The following is a 26,110-nucleotide window of genomic DNA, read 5'->3' on the forward strand; positions in this document are numbered from 1 at the left end:
CACTGCTGCCGAGTCATTGTGTTCTCTTGGGGGGGGGGGGGAGCAGTGTTGGACTGGCCATGAGACTGTCAATCAGGTTTGCCCATCTTTACCAGGCAGGCAGAATTGCGCAACTGGAAGTGGCAGGATTTTCAGGTAAGGAACTTTGCAATAGATTGACAAAATAAATGGATACAGTAAGGCATGATGCAGTACATACTGATAAATTAATTTTGGGGTTTACAGCTTTAATATATTTTGTTTGAAAAAGGAACAGTTACAGTCATCATGTACCATACATGTATAGAACAGCTATGCATAAATCTAAACTCCCTGTTATTACCTCTTTTAAATATAGGGTCATAAAACTATCAATGATTCCATCTTGTTCCAGGCCAATGATAAGACCCACCACGCTGGTAAATGCAAACACTGCATATACTAGAAAAGCAAAAACAACTTGATGGTTACAATAAAGAAAACACATCATTAACATTATGAAGACAACTTTTTATATATGGGTAAAGAGATCACTTCGCTATCACACCATGCATGCACTTTACAATGACCAAATTGTCTAATATTCATGGATTATCTACATAAACATGCATGCTTGGATTGTCAATGAACAAGTCAACTTGAATGGTACCTCTGGTACAACAGTGATATACCATGAAAATCCAAATCAGATGATGAATTATTCTTTGCTAGATAGAGGCATAGATCAATTGCTAAATGGGACAATGTCTATCTTAATAATAGATAGTATCCTCATTTATTCTACAATTAATTTTCTGATTATTTTGTAACTTTTGTTTCTTATTTTAAATATTCAGGGGAATTATTAAGGAGCCAGCACAAACTGTAATTCAATCCTGGTTTTCAGACTTATAGCAGAACTATAGACAAAACTTTTTTTTTTAAATTTTGGATGGAGGAAGGGAGGGTTATAACCCTGGTCGGATTTTCTTTTGCCATGTGTGTCCCATTGCGGATATTTCCCGTCACTTACTGTCCCAGGAAGTTAAAGAAAATTTGTACAAACTAAGGGAATTCCTTGGGGACCCCCAGATCACCAAAACTAGTGTCCCCATCTGAAGATTTCCCCCCTATTATTTTTCTGGGGACAACCCAAAATTTGGGATTTTCTTTTACTTTCACGTTCAATGACAATAGTAAACAGGTCAAATTGAGACGGTAAATCTCCTTAACCTCCCTGGCGGTATGATTATTTAAGATTTTATGTGCTGAAAGCGGTACCATTATTTTGCATGTAATTCTTAAGGACGAGCAGCCCAAACCAACTATTTACATATGATTTTTCTTTACTGTTTGTTCTTCTTTATAACATCTCGGGTGTGATAAAGTTTGAAACACAAAATCTAATATAATAAATAATTATAAATAAGTATATATATATATATATATATATATATATATGTACATATATATTATATATATATATATATACACACGTACTATATACATATATATATACGTATAATGTGTGTATATATATTATATATATATATATACACGTACTGTATACATATATATATATATATATATATATATATATATATATATATATATACATATATATACATATATATATATATATATATATATATATATATATATATATATATATATAGATATATATAGATATATACAGTATATATATATATATATATATATATATACACACACATATACATTTATATATATATAAGTACAGTAAAACTGCAGGCAAGGGCACTGGGGGGCAAACTAAGGTCAATTTATCTTATTTAGTAATGTAATCCAATAGTACTACAATATATCAGTGTGTGTTACTTTTTGAATTTGCCGCCAGTTCCACCCCACTGCGGCGCGACGCTCGCAGGGAACGGAAGCCGAGGCACATAGCATCAGGTGGAAGATTCAGGCTGCCGTACACTGCCAGAATACATCGTGGGGTCCTGGGGACAAGGTAAGTAACCTCTTCCAGGATCCAGCGACTTCTCCCTGGCGGTACCCCGAGTGTGGCTCTGGGTTAATGCTAATGGAACTGAAATTCCACCCCGAGCCACAATCAGGAATACCGCCAGGGAGGTTAACAGGGGCACAGACAGCAATAAAAACTGATAGAGGTTCTAATCCCTCTCCACTCTATCCAAAACTAAACGAAAGATTTGCCTTTAGTTGTACTTTAGGATTATAAAAAGAATATAATTAAATAATTATAAAATAAAATGTATCTTAAACTTGCTCACTGTATTATACAGTATATAGTGGAGTGACAATAGGGAGGGATGGCAAATCCAAAAATTCCTGATAATGTCTGGAAAGACAAAATGTGTTGGGTGGGGGCAAGGTAATGTGATGAGACCATGCATGTACAGTAAAGGGCTGTTGTACGCACCAACAGAGCATACAGGAAGTGGTGTGGCGCCCTGTACATTTGAATACTGTTGACTTCCTATTGCTGGGTGGAGTATTTTCCTTGTGAGGATATTTGGTTTTACTTCTGGAGCTTTTAAAAAATTTAAATTTTCATGCTAATAGCCTCTGCTCTCTGTGCTTCTAATGGAGTATTTAGAACTATTTAGGGGACGAAGACACTGATGCACATTTGGCCATTTGAAATTAGCACTGTTTGATCATCTGTGTTTATTTAATAAGGGGTCAAATAAATTCATTGAGTAATTTAGAGCCACTGGGGTGCATCTTGGAGACTGTAGAGCACAAGCACTTTATTACAATAAAGAGTATTTATTGTAATATGTAATAAATGTTTGGCTATGGGACAATAAAGAGTAGAAACTTGTTTACTTGACACAAATGTAGTATGTATTAAATGGACAATGATATGGTGCATGAGCTTGCAATCAATGCGATTTAATGGTTAATATGAATTTCCACTATTATACGTATTTGCACTTTTTATTGATTTACACTTTTTTTTTAATTCTTATTAATTATTGATCATTGCATTTGTTTGGTCCAATGGGGGGGCTTAAATTTAGGGTATTTGTGAAGCCCAGCAGTAATTGTGTATATGTGATTTTGCTTAAGTGCAGAATTAAATAGTTTTTAATTAGAAATTAAGAACTTTGCTTCTTTGAAGAGCTACTGTGGTAGAAAGCTCTGTGACATTTCTATCTGGACATGGCAACAAGCGATACAGACATTTTTTTAAGGGACAGAATGGAAACCGGGGATGGTGTAAAGGGTACGTATTTTCATGATGGTGACAGAAACTGTGGGTATGTAAAGGGTTTACTACCAAACCTACCCCACTGATGATCATTCACAGCCTGCTGGTGCTTAGATTGTTGTCCTGCAAACTGGAACTTCTCTTTAAGGGCTCTTTCACACAGGCGGACCGTTCAGATCCGCCTGTTCGTTTTTTTGGCGGATCTGAACGGTCCCCCCATGCATCCCTATGGGGCATCGGATGTCAGCGGAGACATGTCCGCTGACATCCGATCCGATCCGTCAAATCTGGACTGATGGAAATCCTATTTTCCATCCGTCCAGCGGATCAAATCGGATGGAATCGGATGAGAACGGATTTTCCCCATAGAGATGCATGGGCAACTAACAGCTGTGTCTCCGCACACAGCACGGAGACACAGCTATCATCCTCCTGCTCAGCGGGGGATCGGCGGATCGATCCCACACATACGGTCCGTTCAGTTCAGTCACCTCAAAATGTATCAGTTTTCCATCAATTTTTCATCCATTTTTCATCCGTTTTTCATCAATTTTTTGTCAGTTGTTATCCATTTTTCGTCAGTTGTTATCTGTTTTCCATCCGTTGTCATCCGTTTTCATCCGTTGTCATACTTTTTTCATCCGTTGTCATCTGTTTTTCGTCCGATCCGTTTTTTTGATGGATGAAAAATAGGGCATTCATCCGTTCAAAAAAACGGACATTGACGGAAGCGGATGAAAACGGATGTTAACTGATGATCATCCGTTGTCATCCGTTTTTACATAGAGATACATTGATGTCAGTTTTTCATCCATCAACGGATGGATGAAAAACGGATAAACGGACAGCATGTGTGAAAGGGGCCTAAGTTTCATTCAGTTTGCGCAGGTTGGGGAATTATCCCAAATTGTTTATATATGGGCGGCACAGTGGTGTAGTGGTTAACACTTTCACCTAGCAGCAAGAGGGTCGCTGGTTCGAATCCCAACCACGACACTACCTGCCTTGAGTTTGCATGCTCTTTGTGCCTGCGTGGGTTTCCTCCGGGTACTCCGGTTTCCTCCCACACTCCAAAGACATGCTGGTAGGTTAATTGGATCCTGTAAAAAAGTGGCCCTACTGTGTATGTATGTGAGTTAGGGACCTTAGATTGTAAGCTCCTTGAGGGCAGGGACTGATGTGCAATGTACATGTAAAGCGCTGCGTAAATTGACAGCGCTATATAAGTACCTGAAATTATAATAATAATATATGAGCATGTTGCCATCCTGCCCATACAGACTGGGACTCAGGAGGTATATCTTTGGTACAACATTTGAAACAGAACACTAAGCAGCACACACTCTAGTATCCGATTGTATTATAGCTAGGTGATGGAGACTAATAATACAGCATCATATCTTGTGATTTGAACATAATACAAACAGTGTCTGGAAGGGGAACCCCTTGGCATCACTGACAATCAGCGGGGTCTGAAGAACAGCCATAAAATACGTTTTTTTTTTTTATATACTAGATTAATGCTTTACTATGTTAAGAAACATTAACAAAAAATAAGTAAAGAAGGTTTTGTACGTATACATACCATAAAACAAAGGATCCTTGGGTGGTTTCAGAATGACAAGTAGACGGGATAATAATGCTATGAACACTAAAACCACAGCACCAGCAACTGTAACTGGCCAGGAACTGGAAAATAGCAAAATATTTGACAGATAAATAGACATTTACACAGTTACCAAGATCGGTACTGTATAAAAAGAAATTATTTTATGTTATTGTTAATTTTTATATATTTTTGATATAAACATGACTCATAGAGGTAGATTGTTAAACCTTCCAAAAAATTTAGCACACACCGACACAAACCATCTGACACACTACAGATGTATCTCATAAAGTTAGAATATCATCAAAAAGTTAATTTATTTCAGTAATTCAATTCAAAAAGTGAAACTCGTAATTTATATAGATGTGTTACACAGAGTGATATATTTCAAACATTTATTTCTTTTAATTTTAAAGAATATGGCTTACAGCTAGTGAAAACCCAAAATTTAGTATCTCAGAAAATGAGAATATTACATGATACAAGACCAAAAAAAAAGGATTTTTTATTGCACAAATGTTGACTGAAAAGTATGGCAATGTACAGTATAGTATGCACTCAATACTTTGTCGGGGCTCCTTTTACATTAATTGCTGCATCAAAGCGGCATGTCATGCAGGCGATCAGCCTGTGGCACTGCTGAGGGGTTATGGAATCCCAGGTTGCTTTGATAGTGGCCTTCAGCTTGTCTGCATTGTTGGTTCTGGTGTCTCTCATCTTCCTCTTGACAATACCCCACAAATTCTCTATTGGATTAGGGCCAAGCGAGTTTACTGGCCAATCAAGCACAGTGATACCATGATCATTAAACCAGGTATTGGTATTTTTGGCAGTGTGGGCAGGAGCTAAATCCTGCTGGAAAATCAGCATCTCCATTAAGTTGGTCAGCAGAGGGAAGCATGAAGTGCTCTAGAATTTTCTTTGTAGGGGGCTGCACTGACTTTGTACTTGATAAAACACAGTGGACCAACACCAGTAGATGACATGGCTCCCCAAATCATCATGAACTGTGGAAAATACCGTATTTCATTTGGAAATCAAGGTTCCAGAGTCTGGCGGAAGAGTGGAAAGGCACAGAATCCAAGTTGCATGAGGTCCAGTGTGAAGTTTCCATAGTGATGATTTAGGGAGCCATGTCATCTGCTGGTGTTGTTCCACTGTGTTTTATAAAGTCTAAAGTCAGCGCAGCCCTCTACCAGGAAATTCTAGAGCACTTCATACTTCCCTCTGCTGACCAGCTTTATGGAGATGCGGATTTCATTTTCCAGCAGGACTTGGCACCTGCCCACACTGCCAAAAGTACCAATCCTTGTTTTAATGGTCATGGTATCACTGTGCTTAATTGGCCAGCAAACTCGCCTGACCTAAACCCCATAGCAAATCTGTGGGGTAATGTCAACAGGAAGATGAGAGACACCAGACCCAACAATGCAGATTAGCTGAAGGCCGATATCAAAGAAACCTGGGCTTTCATAATACCAGTGCCACAGGCTGATCGCCTCCATGTCACGCTGCATTGATGCAGTAATTCGTGCAAAAGGAGGCCCGACCAAGCATCGAGTGCATACTATACTGTACATGGATATACTATTCAGTAAGTCAACATTTCTGAGATACTGAATTTGGGGTTTTTACTAGCTGTAAGCCATAATCTTTAAAATTAAAAAGAAAGAAATGTACCACTCTGTGTGTAATAAATCTAGCTGAAATATATTAGTTTCACTTTTTGAATTGAATTACTGAAATAAATGAAGAAATTATATTCTCATTTTTTGAGATGCACCTGTAATTACCAAGTTTTCCTTTTTTTCATTTATTAAAGTAGGGCATACAGTCTGGGTGTGGGTCAGATGAGTGTTGCAAGCACTGGGCTCTAAATCATACCAAATCAATGGCTTACACACATCAGTTTACTGTAGTATAAATAAGGATTATTCTTGCTTCTGACTGAATGCAAGCCTTCATATCCTAGTCATATACTGTACATGACAATTTTCTCTTTGAACTACTCATAATCAGAGTTCCATCACAAAAAATGATCAAGAAGACCAGGACAACTTTATAAATATATAGTTACATAGTTTTTAAGGCTGAATAAGACCCCTTTCACAGGGGCTTGATGAGGTTTTGCTTGGCAGGGGATCAGTCCGCTGATCCCTTGCTGAGCTGAGAGGAGAGGCCGGATGACAGATCCTGTAGAGCATTATTTCTGGTTGGGGCTTCCGCCATTTGACTTATGAAATTATTGCACATCACATTAAAAAACGAGCCGTATTTCTGCCTCCATAATCAATATCAGCATAGTTGAAGGCCCCTACGATGATAACATTGCCCTGCCTTCCTGCCATTCTAACTGTGAACAAGATGGATCTTCTAATCATACTTAAGGTTAGGGGGTCTATAAGCATACATCCACAATAGGTTTATGGTTTGTTTTATCCAATAATGTATATATTTACATGTTATCATGATTTCTCCATGTTTGCGATTAATATCTAGTTGAAATTGCTATGAAATTGTGTATGGCCAGCAATTCTTTGTGATCAGCCAAGACTAGAATAATGATAGAAGTACAGCATCCATAATGCAGGTATATATCTCATCTGCCATGCTAAAATGGATCGCCTGCTAACTGTAATCAACCACTCTCGTAAAGTGGTATAGATGTGGCACTGTTTGGGATGTGTAGCGATGACTATGTATTTTTTACTAACAGTGTAGGTTAGGGGTACAGGATTGTCCAGTGTAGTTCTGCAATTTGCTTCCTAAGAATGTGGAGTTATCCTTTAGGATGACACTTCCAAGGATTGTGTAGTGGACTGAAGTAACATAATAAGACACAATGCAGGCTGATATCATAATCCAATACATTTACATTTTTATTTACCTCTGAACTCTAAATTTTTTACTTCTAATTTTTAAAAAATAAAACATTCTGGAATAATTTTCTTTGGATAGTTTTAAGTGCTTTCTTTTAGGTATATATAGTTACAAAGTCTGGCTGAAAAAAGACACAAGTCCATCTAGTTCAACCATATGTGTATGCTTATCTTGTACACAACTAAACTTAAAACACTTAAAGTCTTTTTTTTTTCTATTTAGGGGTGATTGGATGCAGAAGGTTTTTTCCAGAAAATGTATTAAATGTTCCTTAATGGATGCACATTAACCCTCGGAGCCGTCTGACCTTTGAGGTGTTGGTAAGTCTATGAATCGTGTTTGTCTTTATCTGTGCAGTAAACACAGCCTACTATGCACACAGTATGGATCAATGCACAGTGCATCTCAGTATGCCAATAGTCGTCTGTGTTCTCATGTGAAGACACAACTAAAACATTGGTGCCGTGTATGAAGATGCTTTTGTCTATGTTGAGGGTCACTCAAACGGGTGTGCATATGGACTTCTTGGTCATCTTTTATATATCCACAGTTCATGTATAAGCCGACTTTTTCAGCATACATTTTTTATGCTGAAAAAGCCCCCCCTCGGTTTATACTCGAGTGAGAAAAAATGAAAAATGGGGGAAATGTCTGGAACAAATATTGACCAGGATTTCCCCCCCCCTCGCACCCGCCACCGTGTTGGGATAACAGGCCTGCCACTAATGTACTGTAATGTACCACTGACCACTGGCTAAAGTACTGACCACAGTACTGACCACTGGCTAAAGTACTGATCCTGTTAGAAATGGATCCCAATACTTCTAATCCTGGACCAAAACAAAAAGCGCAAGTCATAAGAAGCTGGTTTCAAACTTAAGGTTGTGTCAAGAGCAGAAGAAAGCAATAACAGTATTGCAAGTAGGGAATTTTGTGTTGACGAAAAACAAGTGAGGGAGTGGCGGAAAATGAAAGCTAACTTGGAAAAGATTCTAAAGGCAAAAAAAGCTCAACATGATGAACATCTTCATGTGAAGCCTTAGAGACTGAATTCCATTAATGGGTTATGGAGTGTCGTCAAAACGGTTACTGCGTAACACGCATTGGAATTCGCTTACATACCCTTCAAATGGCTAAGGATGACTAATTAAAAGCACTAGGCATTGAAAATGTTGTTGCGTCAGCAGGATGGTGTACCCGCTTTATGAATAGGTTTGCCTTATGTTTGCGGCAAAGAACAAAGATTTCACAGAAGTTGCCAAAAGACCTTTATGAAACAGTGATGTCATTCCATTCATTCATCATAAAACAACGAAGGATCCATAACTACGACCTGGAAAATATTGGGAATATGGATAAAACACCTATGACCTTTGATACTCCAAGCAACAGAACTGTGGCAAGTTTGGGAGACAAAACTATATTACTCAGAACCACAGGAAATGAAAAAAAAAACATGTCACAGTCGTTCTGTCATGTTTGGCTAATGGAACTAAGCTGCAGCCTGTCATTATTTTTAAAAGAAAGACCTTGCCTAAAAAGGTCAAATTCCCACCACAAATTACAGTGTGTGCACATATTAAAGGCTGGATGGATGAAGACGAAACAAAAAATGGCTAGAAGAAATTTGGAATGGACGACCAGGAACAGTCCTAAAGAAAAAACCATCATTGCTAGTTTGGGATATGTTCAGAGGCCACACATCGGATAACATAAAAAAATTGGCAAAGTCTTAGTTACTTTGGCCATTATTCCATGTGGGCTTACATCTGTATTGCAGCCTCTAGATGTGTGTTTAAATAAATCTTTCAAAGACCGTGTGCGAAAGATGTGGCATGAATGGATGTCATCTGGTCAAGCCCGACTGACAAAAGTTGGAAATCTGATGAAGCCCGACATAGAATTGATAGCAAAGTGGGTTCGTGATTCATGGGAAGAGATTCCAGAGGACATGGTGCAACGCGCCTTCAAGAAATGTGGCATTAGTAATGCAATGGATGGCAGTGAAGACAGCGCTTTGTATGAGAACAACAGCAGTGATGGGGATGACTGCGAACACAGTGATGATGACAATGTCTATGCTGATAACTTCACACCAGCTAAAGTTGAAGCTGTGTTTGGACATACCGATGATGAGGAGGAATCCAGTTTTGAAGGATTTTAACTCTTGTGTTTTAGCTTGGTTGCTGATTGAGCTAAGGTTTTTGTACTTTTAAAGTTATTGCTGATACCATATTGTTTTTGTTGACCCTCTTTTTCACTTACAGAGCTAGTTTATTGTTTTTCTTTGAAATAAATATTCAAAAACATTTAACCTACTGATGCCTCAATTAATGTAATTTTATTTTTTAAATTTACCACCAGTAGCTGCTGCATTTCCCACCCTAGGCTTATACTGGAGGCAATACTTTTTCCCAGTTTTTTGTGGTAAAATTAGGTGCCTCGGCTTATATTCGGGTCGGCTTATACTCAAGCATATACGATAACCCAATACAAAAACCAATATACATTGTATCTAAAGTGGTTGTAAACCTCTTAAAATATGAACAAAGCATATTTTTATATAGTGTGTGCTTTGTCTCACTCCAGAGCACTAAGTGTCATTTCTGTCCGATACCTCGTTCCTCTGCTATCTGTACAAGTCACGTCTGATGAGTTTTCCTGACACTATGAAAAAAATGGTGACGGGGAGGGTACAACCTGTGATTGACTGCCTCCACTCTGTGCTTTGTGAAGGGGGTGTGTCCCTTCCCTCCAATCGGCTCTCAGATCTCTCCTCACTAACGTCAGCTGTCCGCTCCCTGCTTTTTTTTTTTTTACCGAAGAAACAAGTTTATTTGTGATTCGAAAAGGAAACAAGATACAAAAACACATAAACATATGGAATGCTTAAGCAGGTACACAATGAGTAACAACACATAAAATAAGGAAATACATACATTATGCAGTATGCGAGAAAATGAAACATAACTACAGACCCAATCTAAGAAAACAAAGTGGCGTGGCATGCAAATAAGTATAATATTTCGTACGAGTCCACCAAAGACAGGGGGTGTAGGCCTATAACCAAACCCCAGTTACACCATGGCATCCAGCCCCCGAAAGGCCAAAGGGACAGGTCAGTAGACAGCCTAGGCATTGCACGTCCGATTGTTCTCCAACCACCGACTCCAAATTTTGTCAAACTTATTTGGGCACCCTCTATGTTTGTACAGCAACCGCTTATATCTAAGGGTAGAATTGACCTCAGCGATCCAGTACTGAAGAGAAGGAGTAGGAACTCGCATCCACATTCTGGCTATAATTTTACGGGCGCTAAAAAGGGTCTCATGGAGGAAAGTAGTGAAGAATTTGTCAATGTCATCGTCGGGTAAAAGACCCAACACACAGGGTAGAACGTTGAACTGTAAGGGGGAGCCCATGTGGTTGTGCAGAAATTTAATGACTTGTGCCCAGTATGACTGAATGTCCGGGCAAGACCAGATGTGATGTAGGAAAGTACCCGGTTGTAAAGGGCAGCGGGGGCAGCAGGAGTTATAAGACCGCCATTATCTCGAAATTCTAAGTGGGGTGAGATATGCTCTGTGCAAGATGTACAGCTGGGTCACACGGTCCGAGAGTTTAGGTGAGGACAGCCTGGGGCCATCTAAAATATCATCCCAGTCTGTCTCATCCAGGGGGCCTGCATCGGACAGCCACCGAGACTGCAGACTCACCACCTGACGGTCAACCTCAGCACTGCGCAATTCAGTGTAAATCATTGAGATGAGACCCTCGTGTGTGTCACCCATCAGCACCTCCAGCAGAGGGATATCTTGCAAAGTGGGGAGCTGTGCCTGGAACTGTGTACGTAGCGCGTGGCGCAATTGCATATATCGGAAAAACATGTGAGGGGGGAGATCGTATTCACATTTGAGCGAATGGAAGGAGCGGATACCTGAATCACAGAGCACCTGGCCTAAATACAATACACCCCTGTCCACCCATAGATGACAATCTGGGATAGAGAGCAACTCTCCTAGGCAGGGATTATGCCAAAGAGGGGTCTTAGAATGTACCTGAGGGCATTGCAGTTTTTTGGCAGCTAGTTCCCAAATCTTCCTGTGATGCATCAGTAGGCTACTCCCGGTAGGGGCTTGGGGTAAAGGTCCGCCTCCCCGCAGGAGCACCTGCATGGGGGTGAAGGCAGGATGGGGCGAACCCCGACAGACCAGTGTTTGATATCTAGGTGCCTCCACTTTATGAAAGTAATAAAAATGTGAGAGTTGCGACGCTAGGTAATAAGATTGGAAATCTGGAACAGCCACCCCCCCCTCTCTCGTCGTTGGATTTTTAAGCGTGGTCCAGGGCAACTTGTGACGCGCAGACCCCCATACAAAGGAATTCAGGATCTGATTGATGACTTTAAATAGCTTCAGAGGAATCGGGACAGGGGAGTGCCAGAAGACATAGAGAAACTTGGGCAGCAGAAACATTTTAATTAGGATCACCCTGCCCATAAGTCCCAATGGCAGTCTAGCCCACGTTTGAGTGCATTATTTAAGCATAGCAACAAGCGGGTCAATATTATCTTTCAAGTAATCCGAGGGAAATTTAGTAATTGTGACTCCCAGATAACGAATCGCTGCGACTCGCTGTAGTGGAAGGGAAATGGAAGCGCTGGAAGGGGGGGACGGATCGAGGGGCAATATTTGGGACTTAGACCAATTTATTTTTAAACCCGAGTGAGACCCAAACTGTTCTATGGTACGCAACGCAGTGTGAAGAGAGTCATCTGTATCCTCCAGATACAAGAGCATATCATCTGCATAAAGACCTACTGTTTCGGTCAAGGCCGAGTGACCCAGACCGTGGATGCCAGGATGATCCCGAAGCAACGACACCAAGAGCTCAACAGCAAGAGAATATAACAGGGGGGACAGAGGGCATCCCTGTCTAGTTCCACGATCCAGGGGAAAGGGTTACGACACTCTGGCCACAGGTTTATAGTAGGGTGCCCGGACCCAGCCGATAAAGTTTGGACCAAACCCAAAAGCCTGTAGGCACTCCCACAGATTCCACAGATTAGAAAGCCTTAGCGGCATCCAGCGCCACCACTGCTCTGGTACCAACTCTGTCATGGTTAGCCTGTAGATTCATATACATACGTTGTATATTCATGGCAGTGTTCTTGCCCGGCATGAAATAAGTCTGATCGGGGTGAATTAACGAGAGAATAATCCTATTTAGACGGAGTGCAAGGAGTTTAGCCAAAATTTTTATGTCTGCTTGGAGTAGTGAGATGGGACGATATGATTCCGGATAGAGGGGGTCTTTACCGGGCTTAGAAATAATTATAATAGTAGCCTCTCTCATAGAATCCAGTAGCTGGCCGGATTCATGAATGCGGGTATACAGGGACAACAATTCTGGGGAAAGGGCGCCAGAGAAGGTCGCATAAAAATCTAAAGGTAAACCGTCGGATCCGGGGGCCTTAGCCATGGCCAGGGAGGCAATGGCGGCGGCAATTTCATCAACCGACAGAGGGGCATCCAATTCCGCCCGCTGAGCATCTGACAGCTGAGGAAGGGACACGGTAGACAAAGTCGTGAGTCTCCTGGGCAGTGACTGACGTCTGAGAGGCATACAGCTGGGTATAGAAGGAGCGAAATTCAGCGGCCAACGGAGGTTCAGAAATAACAGTCCCACCAGAACCCCGGAGCTGAACCACCACCGGAGGTTTGGTATCCTGATGGGCTAGGTAAGCCAGCAGTCTGCCCGCCCGTTCGCCCTGTTCAAATACCCGCTGTTTGCAAAAGAACAGTTTTTGTTTAGCCTTCTCATAGAGCAATTGATTGACTATTCTGGTCTGCGATTTAAGTGCTAGGACATTGTCGGGTGAAGGGTCATTGGAGCAACTATCAGTCAGGGAAGTCAGATGTGCCTGTGCAGTGGCTAGAACAGAACCGGAGGACTACTTTAGTCGATTGATGCGTCTGGTGAGGGTAGCCCGAGCGTGAAGCTTGAAAGTCTCCCACACCAACGCCACATCCGCCGAGCCCCTGTTAGCAGTGAAAAAATATGACCATTCCCGAGTCAAACCCTCCTGGTCCGCTATAGCAGTGAGCCAGGGGTGGAGGCGCCATGGGCGAGGGATCGCCTGCGGGGCTATACAAAATGAAGCCCAGCAGGGGGGCGCGTGATCCATTAGGGAACGGGGTTCAAAGCCAGAGTCCTGAAGTAGGGGAAGTAGAGGGTCTGAGACTATAATGAAATCTATGCACGACATTGTAGAGTGAGTGGCCGAGAAACAAGATTCGGAACGTAAGTGTGGGTGTTGATATCGCCAGGTATCCGTCAGGGCAAAGTCACGAAACAGGCGGCCCAGTCGGGTAAAAGGTTGGGACCCATGGGATGTCGGGGAGGTTTGACGGTCAAGAGCCGGAGCCAGGACCATATTAAAGTCCCCCATCCAGACAGCCGGGACGCCAGGGTTCTGAGCCATAAAGGACACGCCCTCCTGGATCACCTCCGAGCTGTACGGAGGGGGGACACCGCCCCCTGCTTTTTAAGGGCCGAGAGATCCTGTGTAAATTCTGAACTTTGAATGGCTGTAGGGGAAAGACAGTTACACAGGTACAACTTACATAGAAAGGATTTTGTTAATCTCTGTGTATCACACCTGAGGCCAATCACTACACTGGGCATATGTAAGGCTTTACAACCACTTTAAAGTAATATGGATGCACCTCTGTTTCACCTTTTTGGCCTATCTGTCTTGTTCTCTCCATTCCATTTCTGAGTTACATCCCTGAAATTCATAAGGGCCCATTCACACTACTGTACCACTGTACTGCATGTTCTGTGCTTTGGTGAGTGATGTGGTGTCATTCATTTTGATTGGCACCCAAGTGCACCTACCAATGGACGTGCATTGCTGAATGGAGATTGCAAGAGGCTGATCCAAATCGAATCGTGTGCTATTAAATAATACATTTAGGAATGTATTAATGAATACAGAGTTGCATTAATCTGCCACTTCATATCTGCCTGAAATTCAGCTTTAATTCATCCTTCTTACACATTGATTAATAGGTGCAGTTGAATAATGTGAATTTTCATTATTATTTAGTTAGTGGATTATTTATAGCTTTATATTTTGTGTTTAGCACTGTTTTTTAAATATATTTTTATATTATTTTAATATATTTTTATATTATTATGTATTATTTTATATTAAAAATATTTTGTGATATTGTTTTCTATTATTTATTATTTTATTTATGTATATATGTCAATTCCTGTATTTTGCCCAGAGACCCTATTGCACTTTATAAAAACTTAGGTGTATGGGTGAATTGCTGTCCTTTGTGGGTACTTACATCCATGTATATATTGCTATTGGCCTAGATACTAAGGCTGGCCATACACTATACAATTTTCTTGTTCAACTTTCCTTCAGATTTACCAAAACCATGTAATATAGGGTCAAACCTAAACACTTTCAATTTGTATGCAGTCAGGCAGGCCCTTGCACTACATAGTTTAAGGTAAATCTAAAGGAAATTGAATAAGAAAATTGTATAGTGTATGGCCAGCCTAACCAAAATAATTAAAAATGACAAAAAAAGCCTTATTTAGTGAAAATATCCCTGGGGTCTTTTCTCCTTAGCTCATACGCCATTAAAGCAGTACTAAATCAAAAAAGAAAAATGAATTATATTGCAGCTTACCAATTCTCCGATGTGGTGGCTGCATTCGTTTTTTTTTTTACTTTATTTTCACTTGGTGGTCCAGCCAGTAAGTCTGTTATTCAGCTACCTTTAGCAGGCCACGGTGTCCAGCAAAAGTAGCAGAGAGTTGGAACAATTTATTTAACAATGTGAAGTGTGCTTACAATGATCAGCTTATATTCATTTATGAAAAGTCTTGACCCCAAAAGGAAAAAATGTTGCTGTAACTGCTTTAAAAAGTGTTAGCTAGAGTTCAGCTTTAATTTGTTAATCTAGTCCATCTAAATCTACTAGTACATCTAACACTACCCTCTCCCCAGACTGACTATGCTGCTGTTCAAATGCTCCTCCATCCAGAGTGCAGACACCCTATGACAGGAAGTGTGTAACTGGTCAGATAAAAGGAAAAAAGTTTAAAAAAGAAAACGAATGCAGCCATCACATTTAAGAACTGAAAGTGTGATATAATATATTTTTGTTTTGGGGTTTTACACTGCTTTAAAGGAGAAGTTCACCTTTTAACAAAAAATAATAAATGCTAATTTTTTTGCAGATAAAAAAAAATTTTCATTTACCATTTTTTGTTTTGGGAGCCTGGAAAGCATTGCACCAGCGATCAGCGAATCGCGGATGCCATGCAGGTCTCCTGCAGACCTGTCAATATATCGGCTTGCTCATACAAGGAAGCAGATACATTCTAACAGGAAGAATCGATGAACTACCACAGCGCTCACAGCACCATGGTAGTCAGGGCTGCCGCTAGAAATCCTAGGGCCCCATACAGCCTACCTGACAGGCCCCCCCCCCCCCTCCACCAAAAATATCAAAATTATTTTATCACCCCCTCCCCCAATCCCTCTTCCTAGCAGAAATCCCTCCCAATCACCTCTCACAGTGCAACCCCCCAAATCCCTCCACAAATTCACAACCCCATCCCTGTACAGAGTGCAGGGGTCAGGAATACATTCAGGAGAATGCTAAAAACAGAATGCAGGGTTCTGGAGTGCATTATGCACAGGGTTCTGGAGAGTGCTAGATAGAGAGTAGTGCCTTACTAAACTGACCAAGATTTCCCATAGATGCAAATGTTAGACAGGGAGCAGTGCCATGCCAAGTTGACCAAGATTCTCCATTGAGGCCAATGTTATAAATCGGGAGTAGTGCTATACCAAGGTGACCAAGATTCTCCATTGAGGACAATGTTAAAAATCGGGAGTAGTGCCATACCAAGGTGACCAAGATTCTCCATTGAGGACAATGTTAAAAATTGGGAGTAGTGCTGTACCAAGGTGACCAAGATTTCCCATTGAGGCCAATGTTAAAAATCGGGAGTAGTGCCATACCAAGCTGTACATAGTAGCGAATGTACGTAAATGCCTCTGTACTGCACCTCTTCCCAGCTGCTACAACCTCTGCAACACACACACCTCTCCTCTGCCCTTATCTTCCCCAAAGGTCCCCCATCTTCCACAGGATTTCCTTTCTAAAATACCTTTCTGTTGCTGGCTGCCATATCTTCCTTCTCCTTCTTCCCTATGCACGTGTTGCTTGACACAGGGGGCGGGTCTGAGTAGCAGTCCCACCCATTACCGACATCACAGCATGAATTTGACAGGTGCAGTCTCTCATTGTGGCTGCATAGTGCACACCCAGCTGGTGTGTTAGCCAATCCCTGGCTGTTCTAAATGTTCCCACTGCTGCAGGTCCTTCTGAGCTAGAAGGTAACATTTATCACCAGAATTATGCCGGACAAAGCCTCTGTACAGCGGGAAAGTTCTGCCCAGGTTGGGAGGTATGCTGTCATCCTACCGATCTTCCTGCTATCCGAGCCCCCCTATGTGCCGGGGCCCCATACAGGAGTACTGGCTGTACCCCCCTGATGGCGGCCCTGATGGTAGTTCATTGAAAACTACAAGCTGACAGCCACTAAGACTGTTGGGACTTGTAGTTTCCCATTCATAGAGGATTGTGAATAATAACGCTACCCGGCGGGGGAGCCCCACGCGGCCACATTTTTTTCAAAGTGTAACAGCGGGTGCCTGGAGAAGATGCCCGCCCACTGTCACTGGGGAGGGGGATGGGGTAGGGGTGTGAGAGGCTGCAGCATTGGGAACATGTTACATGTTCCACCCTAAAAACAGGTGGAACATATATAACGTTTCCAAAGGTGAACTTATCCATTACGTTTATAAAAAATCTTACAAAAATATCACCTGCAAGTTATTTGCAACCTAAATTACGTGACAGGTTTCATTTTAAGGAGATTATTTAAAATCAGTTTTTATGCACCTATTTGTTCATAAGTTCATTTCCAAAGAAGAAGATAAGAAAGCCTTTCCAAAAACCAGCTGTGGGCATTCCTTATGGTCCTTGGACAACGCAAATTGAAGTACATTAGTGCTTAGTAATAAAAAAAAAATCCATCTTTAATGGAGCTTTATAAATATCCTCTAGTTTCATTGCTCTTTAATGGAGTGATCAGTTGTGCTTGAAGACTGTAAGCCACTGTGCAATGGGGATTTCCAAGAATTGTGCGCAAATAAGCATTAAAATTAAATGTATTAGAACATTTGGCTTGGCCTTATATAATATGACCTTTGCAAGTCTCCCTTTTAGCCATTTAGATTTTTTAAGCCTAGTTGACAACCGTGTCCCTGTTTAACTTTGTCAGTGTCAAACACAATGTTATTCTATCCCTAACTCAGGCAGCTGATGACAGATGAGTAGGAATTCACAGTGACTCCTCTACAGAAGATGAATATATGAATGAAAGATCATACAAATGGGGTATAAGGTACCACCAAATGATTCTAAAGCCTAGTACACATGCAACGATTATCAGCCGACCGATCGTCCGTCTTTTGTCCAGAGTGGTGTTTTGTTGGTTAGAATGTGCCTAGACTGCACACGAATTTTCTCGCCCGACAAAATTCTACTTCAGAAGTGATGTCATGTGTTGGTTTGCTTTCTTTGTGTTCTTTCTTCTCTGAGCATGCCCAGACTTGCTCATTAAATTATTCCCTGTCGAAATCTGTACTGACTGCACGAAAATCGGCCGTGTTTTGACGGCGGACAAACATTTTATAGCCTGCACATCAGATTTTTTTCGGCTGAAAAGTCGGAGTTGGTTGTCAGAAGCATCATACTAACAAGCCAAAAATCGGCAGATCGGTCGTCAGACGAAAATTCCCTGCCGATTTTCGACGTGTGTGTACGAGGCTTAAAACAATATATTTTTATGCATTATTCTACTGTGATAAAATACAATTAAAACCAACTTCTGTATATTCAGTGAGGTTCTTTTAGCTAATATTACTACACTTCATGCAATAGGTGTGTTCTACTTACCCGTTAACTGTAGACACATAGTTGAAAAGGTAAGTTACAGGAATGGCAGTTAAGGATAATATAAATACACAGGTTGCAGCAGGTGCGCTCATTATGGTAAAACTTGTCCCTCCTTCAGGAAAGCAGCATCTCCAGCTCAGAAAATGGTGGAGTTCAAAATGTGGTGCACCTCCAGAAACAGCTGCTCCATGACACTGCAGGCAACTTGCTATGCTTTCTGCAATATAACAAACCCCCTAGAAAATCTTCTCAGTTCTCTTCTTTTGGATGCAATGCTTGGTGTTAAGCACATGCAGGACACCCGAGCCTCCCCTTGTTCTGTGCAGTGACACAGCTGACTGCTGTTTTCAGAACAGAAGCTGCTTCGAATTCCTACAGCGAGTGGCTGGCTCCGGCCAGTGCCAGTACAACAGATTCAGAAAGCTGTGACCTCATCTGATTGAGTAAACCTGGAGCAAATCAGCAGATGAATCAACATGACATCATACAACTATGTGCAGTCTTTCAGCAAAACGTTCATTTTCTTTTTAAATTTAATTTTCAATTAATGGAAAGAGGACTATAACTGAAAAATAAAAGGTGAATTTAGTCAGCCTTGGAAATTAATGCCCGGTACACAGCAGGCTGAAAAAAAAACAAAAACTGAGGAGCTCACGAGCAGCCGCTGTACTAACTATGTGATGTTAGTACAGCAATCTCCCTGCTGAGCTATTGTGTTCTGACATTCCGTGCTACAAGTCCCCTATCTCCTGACCGCACATGCACAGTTAAAAGAGAAGTATGGGAATCTGGGTTTTTGCAAATTCCTACTTACCTGGCTGGATGTAGAATCAGACCGATGCTGCGTCTGTCCCCCACTGGCTCCAACACTGAGAACCAAGCGATCAAACACCACCGATCGCTCGGTTCTCAGAGCTCCCTGAACAGAGAGTTGGTGACTGTCAGTCAGCAGCTCTCTGTTCTGCCCCCCACATGCACACTGGATCACTGAGCTGTGGATGGTGCGGGAGCAGCCGGCTCAACCTTTCAGCGGCTCACTGAGAGGCTGAGCCAGGTGCCGGTCCAGGCATGTGGGCAGATCCCGACCAAATGTTTGTGATCTTGCCTGAGCTTTGACCGGCTCTGTGACGTCAGCCGACGTCTGCTGAAAATGGGTCATGGGAGTGCAGAACGAACTGCACTCCTGTGATCCACAGGAGAAGTACAGCCAAACGAGCTTCGGCTGTGCTTCTCCTTTAAGCCCCATAGAAGTCCATGGAGATGGAGGTAGATGGGCTCCATAGTAAAAGCACTATAAGTGAATGATAAAGTTGCATTTACTGAACCCTGGAAATGAAAGGACAAGCCCACTTTCAGAGGAACTGCACTTACCCTGTTTGCCCCTTCAAGCTGACCAAACAGATCCCACCTTCCCCTCCAGAGATGAATTTTGACCTCGATCTGATTGCTGTGTCCTCCAGGGATTGTTTACATTTTGCACCACAAGTCCCTTGTCTCCTGCATAGTTAAGCCCCACAGAAGTCTAAGGAGACATAGATAGACAATCCACATAGACTTCTTTGAGGCTCTACAATGTAAGCAGGGTCAGAAGACAATAGACTTGTGGAGCGAGACGTAAACAATAGCTGGAGGTCATGACCAAGAATTTCATATATCACAACACCATTTCTCCTATTACCTTCAAGTGATCAACTATGTAAAATTCTGCTATCATGATAGACAAAAAGATTTTATATTGAATGTTATCGACAAACTGTTACATATTCACACTAACCTGTCTCTGATCTTTATACGCCATTGAACCTTCAATTCACAAAAGCGGGCTTCACCAGAAATATTGGAATAAAGACTTTGCTGATACTGATCTGATGGATAAGATATTATGACCTATGCTCCATTCCTAACAATAATGTAACACCAACAAACTGTCCAAAATGTGATATTCATCAACCGACTTTAGCACACCTATAACGCCACTGTCCTAATATCTCTATCTTTTGGGATCAATAAGTGAACTTTATCTATGGTATAACTGAGAGAACTATAAATGGCCCTCTATTATTTAGCTATGAACCTCAGTCTCCTATCCCACAATCTATACCACAATAATCTTTTCTGCACTGGAAACACATATTTCTTCTGATTGCAAGAATGGCCATCATGTGACAATGGACTTCATCTATTTCACCAATGATAGTGAAAATTTTTATATACTGTAGAAACAATTTCTATATACTGTAGAAACAAACTGGATGTTGACCTATATAGTTCTATGCATACCAATTCTTCTTCAAAATAAGCTTCATTGAAAATGTGCTCAGCCCTTCAGAGCCTGTACACTTATGTCCGAATTCCAATATATGTAATGGTATGCAAAAGCTGATCTAACAGACACTGGGCATACTAAAACTTTGTCCTTGACCTATCATTGGGGGTGAGAATCACCATAAAAATACTCTCTATTTTAATTATGGTAGACTCTCTGTACACGCTCTCAGGATGATACATGTTCTATACTTGTGTCTAACAAGTTTGCTTTCTGGGGTAATGGCCAGTCTAATTCCCCTAGGTCAATGTTCCTCAACTCCAGTTCTTAGGTACACCCAACAGGTCATGTTTTCAGGCTTTCCATTTTTTTCATGGTTTTCATGTTCATGGTGGTTAATTCTGTCTATGGACTGCCTATAATGTAGATTACTTGTTTACTGATAACTCAATTTCTACTGACTTTGTACCATGCAAAAAAATTGAAAATATAAAAAAAAAAATAAAAAACGAAGAACGTATACAGGTTTCCATTGCTTAACTTCCCAGCTTGAAAATACTGGTTCCCTGGCCTTTATACTGGTCCACTGACAAAGAGCAAGTATGCAGATTAGATGTTCTGGTCTCATTCTGACTTTCCTGATCTGCATACTTGTTTGGGACCAGTGTTTCAAAACCAGCAAGAATTTGTGACAGCATTTTTCCCAAAGACATAGGCTGCACAGGATTGCCAGATCCCATCTTAAATTATACACGAGTACCAATACTTTTTTTTTTTTGAGTACTCGCTGATACCAATTACTGATTCTTATCGGCAACTGTTTTGTTTACACTTGGTACAAACAATTGAAAAGTTATTTACAAATGAAATAAATGCATTTTTTTAAATTTTGTGCTTTTTTCAACGTGAAATGTGTAAATATATGTAAAAGGTATAAAATATTAATAATTTAGTTTATAAAATAGAAGTGAAAAAAAATCTGCAGAAAAATAGTTAAATGTAGAAGGAGAATAAGGAGTTAATTGGGGCTGATCAATGTAAATTAAGGGTTAATAAGGCGTTAAACTAAAGAGGAACATTTAATTAAAAAACAAAAAAATTAAAATACTTTTTCTTACCTCCCTCCTTCATGACCAGGCTATTTTTTGCGATATGGCACTGCGGTACTTTAACTAACAATTGCGCACTGGTGTGACACTGTACCCAAATAAAATTTATGTCCTTTTTTCCCACAAATAGAACTTTCTTTTGGTGGAAAAAAAACTATATTTTTTATTAGTATTGGTTATTTACAAATGAAATAAATTCATTTTTTTAAATTTTGCGCTTTTTTTAATGTGAAATGTGTAAATATATGTTAAAGGTGTAAAAATATTAATGAAGAAAGCAAACGAAAAAAGTTTTAAATATTAATAATTTAGTTCATAATATAGAAGTGAACAAAAAAAAAATCTGCAGAAAAATAATTAAATGTAGAAGGAGAATACGGAGTTAATTGGGGCTGATTCGAGTAAATTAAGGGTTAATAAGGTGTTAAACTAAGGAGGAACATTTAATTTAAAAAAAAAAATAAAAATCATTTTTCTTACTTGAAAGGCTGCTTTAACCACTTGACCTCCCTCCTTCATGACCAGGCTATTTTTTGCAATATGGCACTGCGTTACTTTAACAATTGCGCATGCGTGTGACACTGTACCCAAATAAAATGTATGTCCTTTTGTCCCACAAATAGAGCTTTCTTTTGGTGGAAAAAAAACTATATTTTTTACTTTCTGCTATAAAACATGTAAAAAAAAAAACAATTTGAAAGAATCTAATTTCTTCATACATTTAGGCCAATATGTATTCTGCTACATATTTATTGTAAAAATAAAAACCCAATAAGCGTACAGTATATTGATTGGTTTGTGCAAAAGTTATAGTGTCTACATTCTATGGGATATTATTTCTTTCTTTTTTTTACTAGTAATGAATCAGCGACTTATAGCGGGACTGCAATATTGCGGCGGGCATTCTGACAATAACTAACACTTTTTGGGGACCAGTCACACTAATACAGAGATTAGTGCTAAAACAGACACTAGCTGAGAAGGGGTTAACATCAGGGGGCGATCAAAGGGCTAACTGTGTGCCCAACCAGTGTTTTACTACACTATGTGTGCTGCTTTTACTAGGAGAGGAGATAGAATGTATTACCTTCCCACCTGTCAGAACAGCGATCTGCTTTGTTTACATAGTCCCTCTGCCTGATGATCGGCGGGAGAAGGACATTAAGTACCCAACACCCGTCTATCGGCTTTGCGCTCCCAACCTGGAATGAAGGGTCACGTATATATACATGATCCAGCACACAGCTACCACCCTGTAGCAGTAAAACTGCTATAGGGCGGTTGGCGAGCGGTTAAACTCACTTCATCTGCAGATCGAAGTTCATCCCTTTGATCTGTAGCTGAATAAACAGTAGGATACAAAATGAAACCATGTTTCTTTTTATCATTCTGTTTCAGTGGCTGAGCAAGGTTGTTGAAAAACATTGCCCGGCTGCTTTTGTCAGGACTTTGTTTACACTTCAGTTGTCAAGAGGGAAACTCCTTGACAGCTGAATGAGTCACTGGTTTTAAAGGAAGCGGCGGCCCCGCTCCTTAACAACCAGTAATTGCCTGCTTTTTTTTTTTTAAATTTCAGCTCTCAGTGGGGGAATGCCGCTGACAGCTGAAAAAGCCAAGCCTGAAAGTATTGGTTTCAGGTATTGGAGCATTTGCGCGAGTACCGATACTTGTGCAAATGCTTAGTATTGGCACCGATACCGGTATTGGTGCAACCCTAGCTAGATTCATAGACCGGTGTAGATACAGTATGTATATCATAATCTATGGGTATCTATAGAACTTCTTCTAAAGAATTCTCTCTTTTTCCACCAAGGTATATTAACCTTCCTAGCGGTATTCCCGAGTGTGGCTCGGGGTTAAATTTCAGAGCCAAAAGCGGTAACCCCGAGCCACACTTGAGGTACCGCTAGAAAGATCGCTGGATCCTGAAAGCGGGGGTTACTTACCTTGTCACTGGGATCCAGCGATGTATCCGGGCGGAGTCTGCCGGCAGATCTTCCTCCCGATCCTCTCCGTGCCCCGGCTTCCGTCTCCTGCGACGTGACATTACATACATACATACTTTAACTTATTTATAGTTTTTTATTATATTATAATTTATGATTTTGTGTTTCAAACTTTATCATACCCGAGATGTTATAAAGAAGAACGCACAGTAAAAAAAAAAAATCATTTGTAAATAGTTGGTTTGGGCTGCTCATTCTTAAGAATTACATGCAAAATAATGGTACCGCTTTCAGCACCTAAAATCCGAAAGAATCATACCGCCGGGGAGGTTAAGAGTTTCGGTCATACAAAATCTCCTCCTTTCACTTAAAATATACAGCCATCCTAAAAATTAAGTACACCCCATGGAAATTGCTTGACTCAACATATATGAACAAGAAAACATTAGATCTTTGTTAAAGCAGTGCCTAAAGATAAAGTATTTCTTTCAAAGGGACTTTGAGAGCCCTGATGATCTTGGCATGATGACACCAGACATATGTTAATAGCAAAGAGAACACCAGACTCTAGATATTTGAGGTTTAAATGAGATAGGGTCCACTTGCATACTCCCTAAGGAGGTTCTAATCATTGCTGCCTAATCTGGAGCACCCTATTCTAGTTTCCTGGATTTGAAGTGATGGTAAATGTAGGGGAGTACTTTACATTTTCCATATGACGAATCGGCATTTGTCATCCATTTAGATCATTTATGCATAAAAATGAATACATAATGTCAATTCTATTTGTCGTTTGTTCACGTATATCATCTTTTCCTGTAGGCACTATGTGACTCAAATCTAATGTTTGCCTGGTCATATATGAGGAAAGCATCAATAATTTCTATTGACTGTATTTATTTTTACATGATTGTATATGTAAGAACCCACTTTCCTCCCAACCGGTTTTACTGTTTAACTTGTTTTGAAGTGCAAAATTCTGAAAAAATAATTGATTTCTTTGGATTTCCATACATTCTTATCAACCATGCAAACACACACACACGTTAACATACTAAAATGTTGCCTTTTTTTTTTTTTTTACAAAATACTAATAATTGTATGTGACTGCAACCTGAGTATACCCTACAAACGTGTACAAATCTGTAGAAATTATGAATAAATTCAAAATGAAAAAAAAAACAAACTCAAAACAAATTTAATTGAATTTAATTCAATGCCAAATGATACCGTACATCCATTGTGTAAGAGCAGTACTGAAAAATGCTTAGTTATTAATTTTCTGCAGATTTTTCTAATATTTTTTTCACCATTAATACTTACATTGTTTTTTGCTTTTGTTAGTTTTGTTTGTTAATTTTTCCAGTGTTGCATAAAAAAAAATGTATTTACAGTAAAAATATTGGATGGACGTACTACAGATTCAAATTGTACCACAGAGACGTCCATTTATAGATGGACAAACTACATATTATACTCTAAATCTGATCATCTAAAAATCCTAAGATTTATTGGCTAGACAACCTAGCCCTAAATGTTATACTTTTACTGTCCTCACAAAACAAGGGATAGATCTTAAAGAAAATCCCCATGCAGTCTTACAGGAATCTAATTCCATCAACCCCCCTGTAATAGAGACAAACAAAGGTAGACAAGTCCAGCCTGGGTGGCAACAATGGCGAACAAAGGAGAAATGAGAATAGACATAAAGGGACAAGAAAGTCTGTTATTTGCAGAATTACCTGGTAGAAAGAAAAAACATGTGGACATAGATACTCCTTAAAGTGGTTCCTAAAGCCTAAAGGTTTTTTCACCTTAATGCATTCTCTATTATAAGGTACAAAACCTTCAGTATGCAGGTCCTCCTTATACTTACCTGAGCCTGATCTTGATCCAGTGATGTACACGAGAGCAGCAGCTCTCTCCCTCCTCATCGGCTCAGACACAGCAGCTGGAGCCATTGGCTCCCACTACTGTCAATCACAGCCAGTGAGAAGGGAGTGGGGGAGGGCTGAGTTACCCGGCTTGCTATAGAAATACTTATTTTTTTAAATCTTTCGCC

The 26,110-nt window shown here is 40.3% G+C and overlaps 1 protein-coding gene across 1 annotated transcript in view; it reads right to left on the reverse strand.

The window, feature by feature from the left end:
* The window catches only part of TM6SF1 (transmembrane 6 superfamily member 1), a 112,424-nt gene extending 93,412 nt beyond the window's left edge, over positions 1 to 19,012 (reverse strand). Inside the window, exons 1-3 of the mRNA XM_082254027.1 lie at positions 18,728 to 19,012; positions 4,764 to 4,867; positions 323 to 420 (exon numbers count right to left, since the gene is read on the reverse strand). Coding sequence (XP_082110153.1) covers positions 323 to 420; positions 4,764 to 4,867; positions 18,728 to 18,819 — 294 coding nt within the window. The 5' untranslated portion in view covers positions 18,820 to 19,012. The remainder of the gene's footprint in view (positions 1 to 322; positions 421 to 4,763; positions 4,868 to 18,727) is intronic.
* Between the last annotated feature and the right edge of the window lie 7,098 nt (positions 19,013 to 26,110).

Source organism: Pelophylax lessonae (assembly GCF_965119305.1).
Source record: "Pelophylax lessonae genome assembly, chromosome: 4".
Classification (NCBI taxonomy): domain Eukaryota; kingdom Metazoa; phylum Chordata; class Amphibia; order Anura; family Ranidae; genus Pelophylax; species Pelophylax lessonae.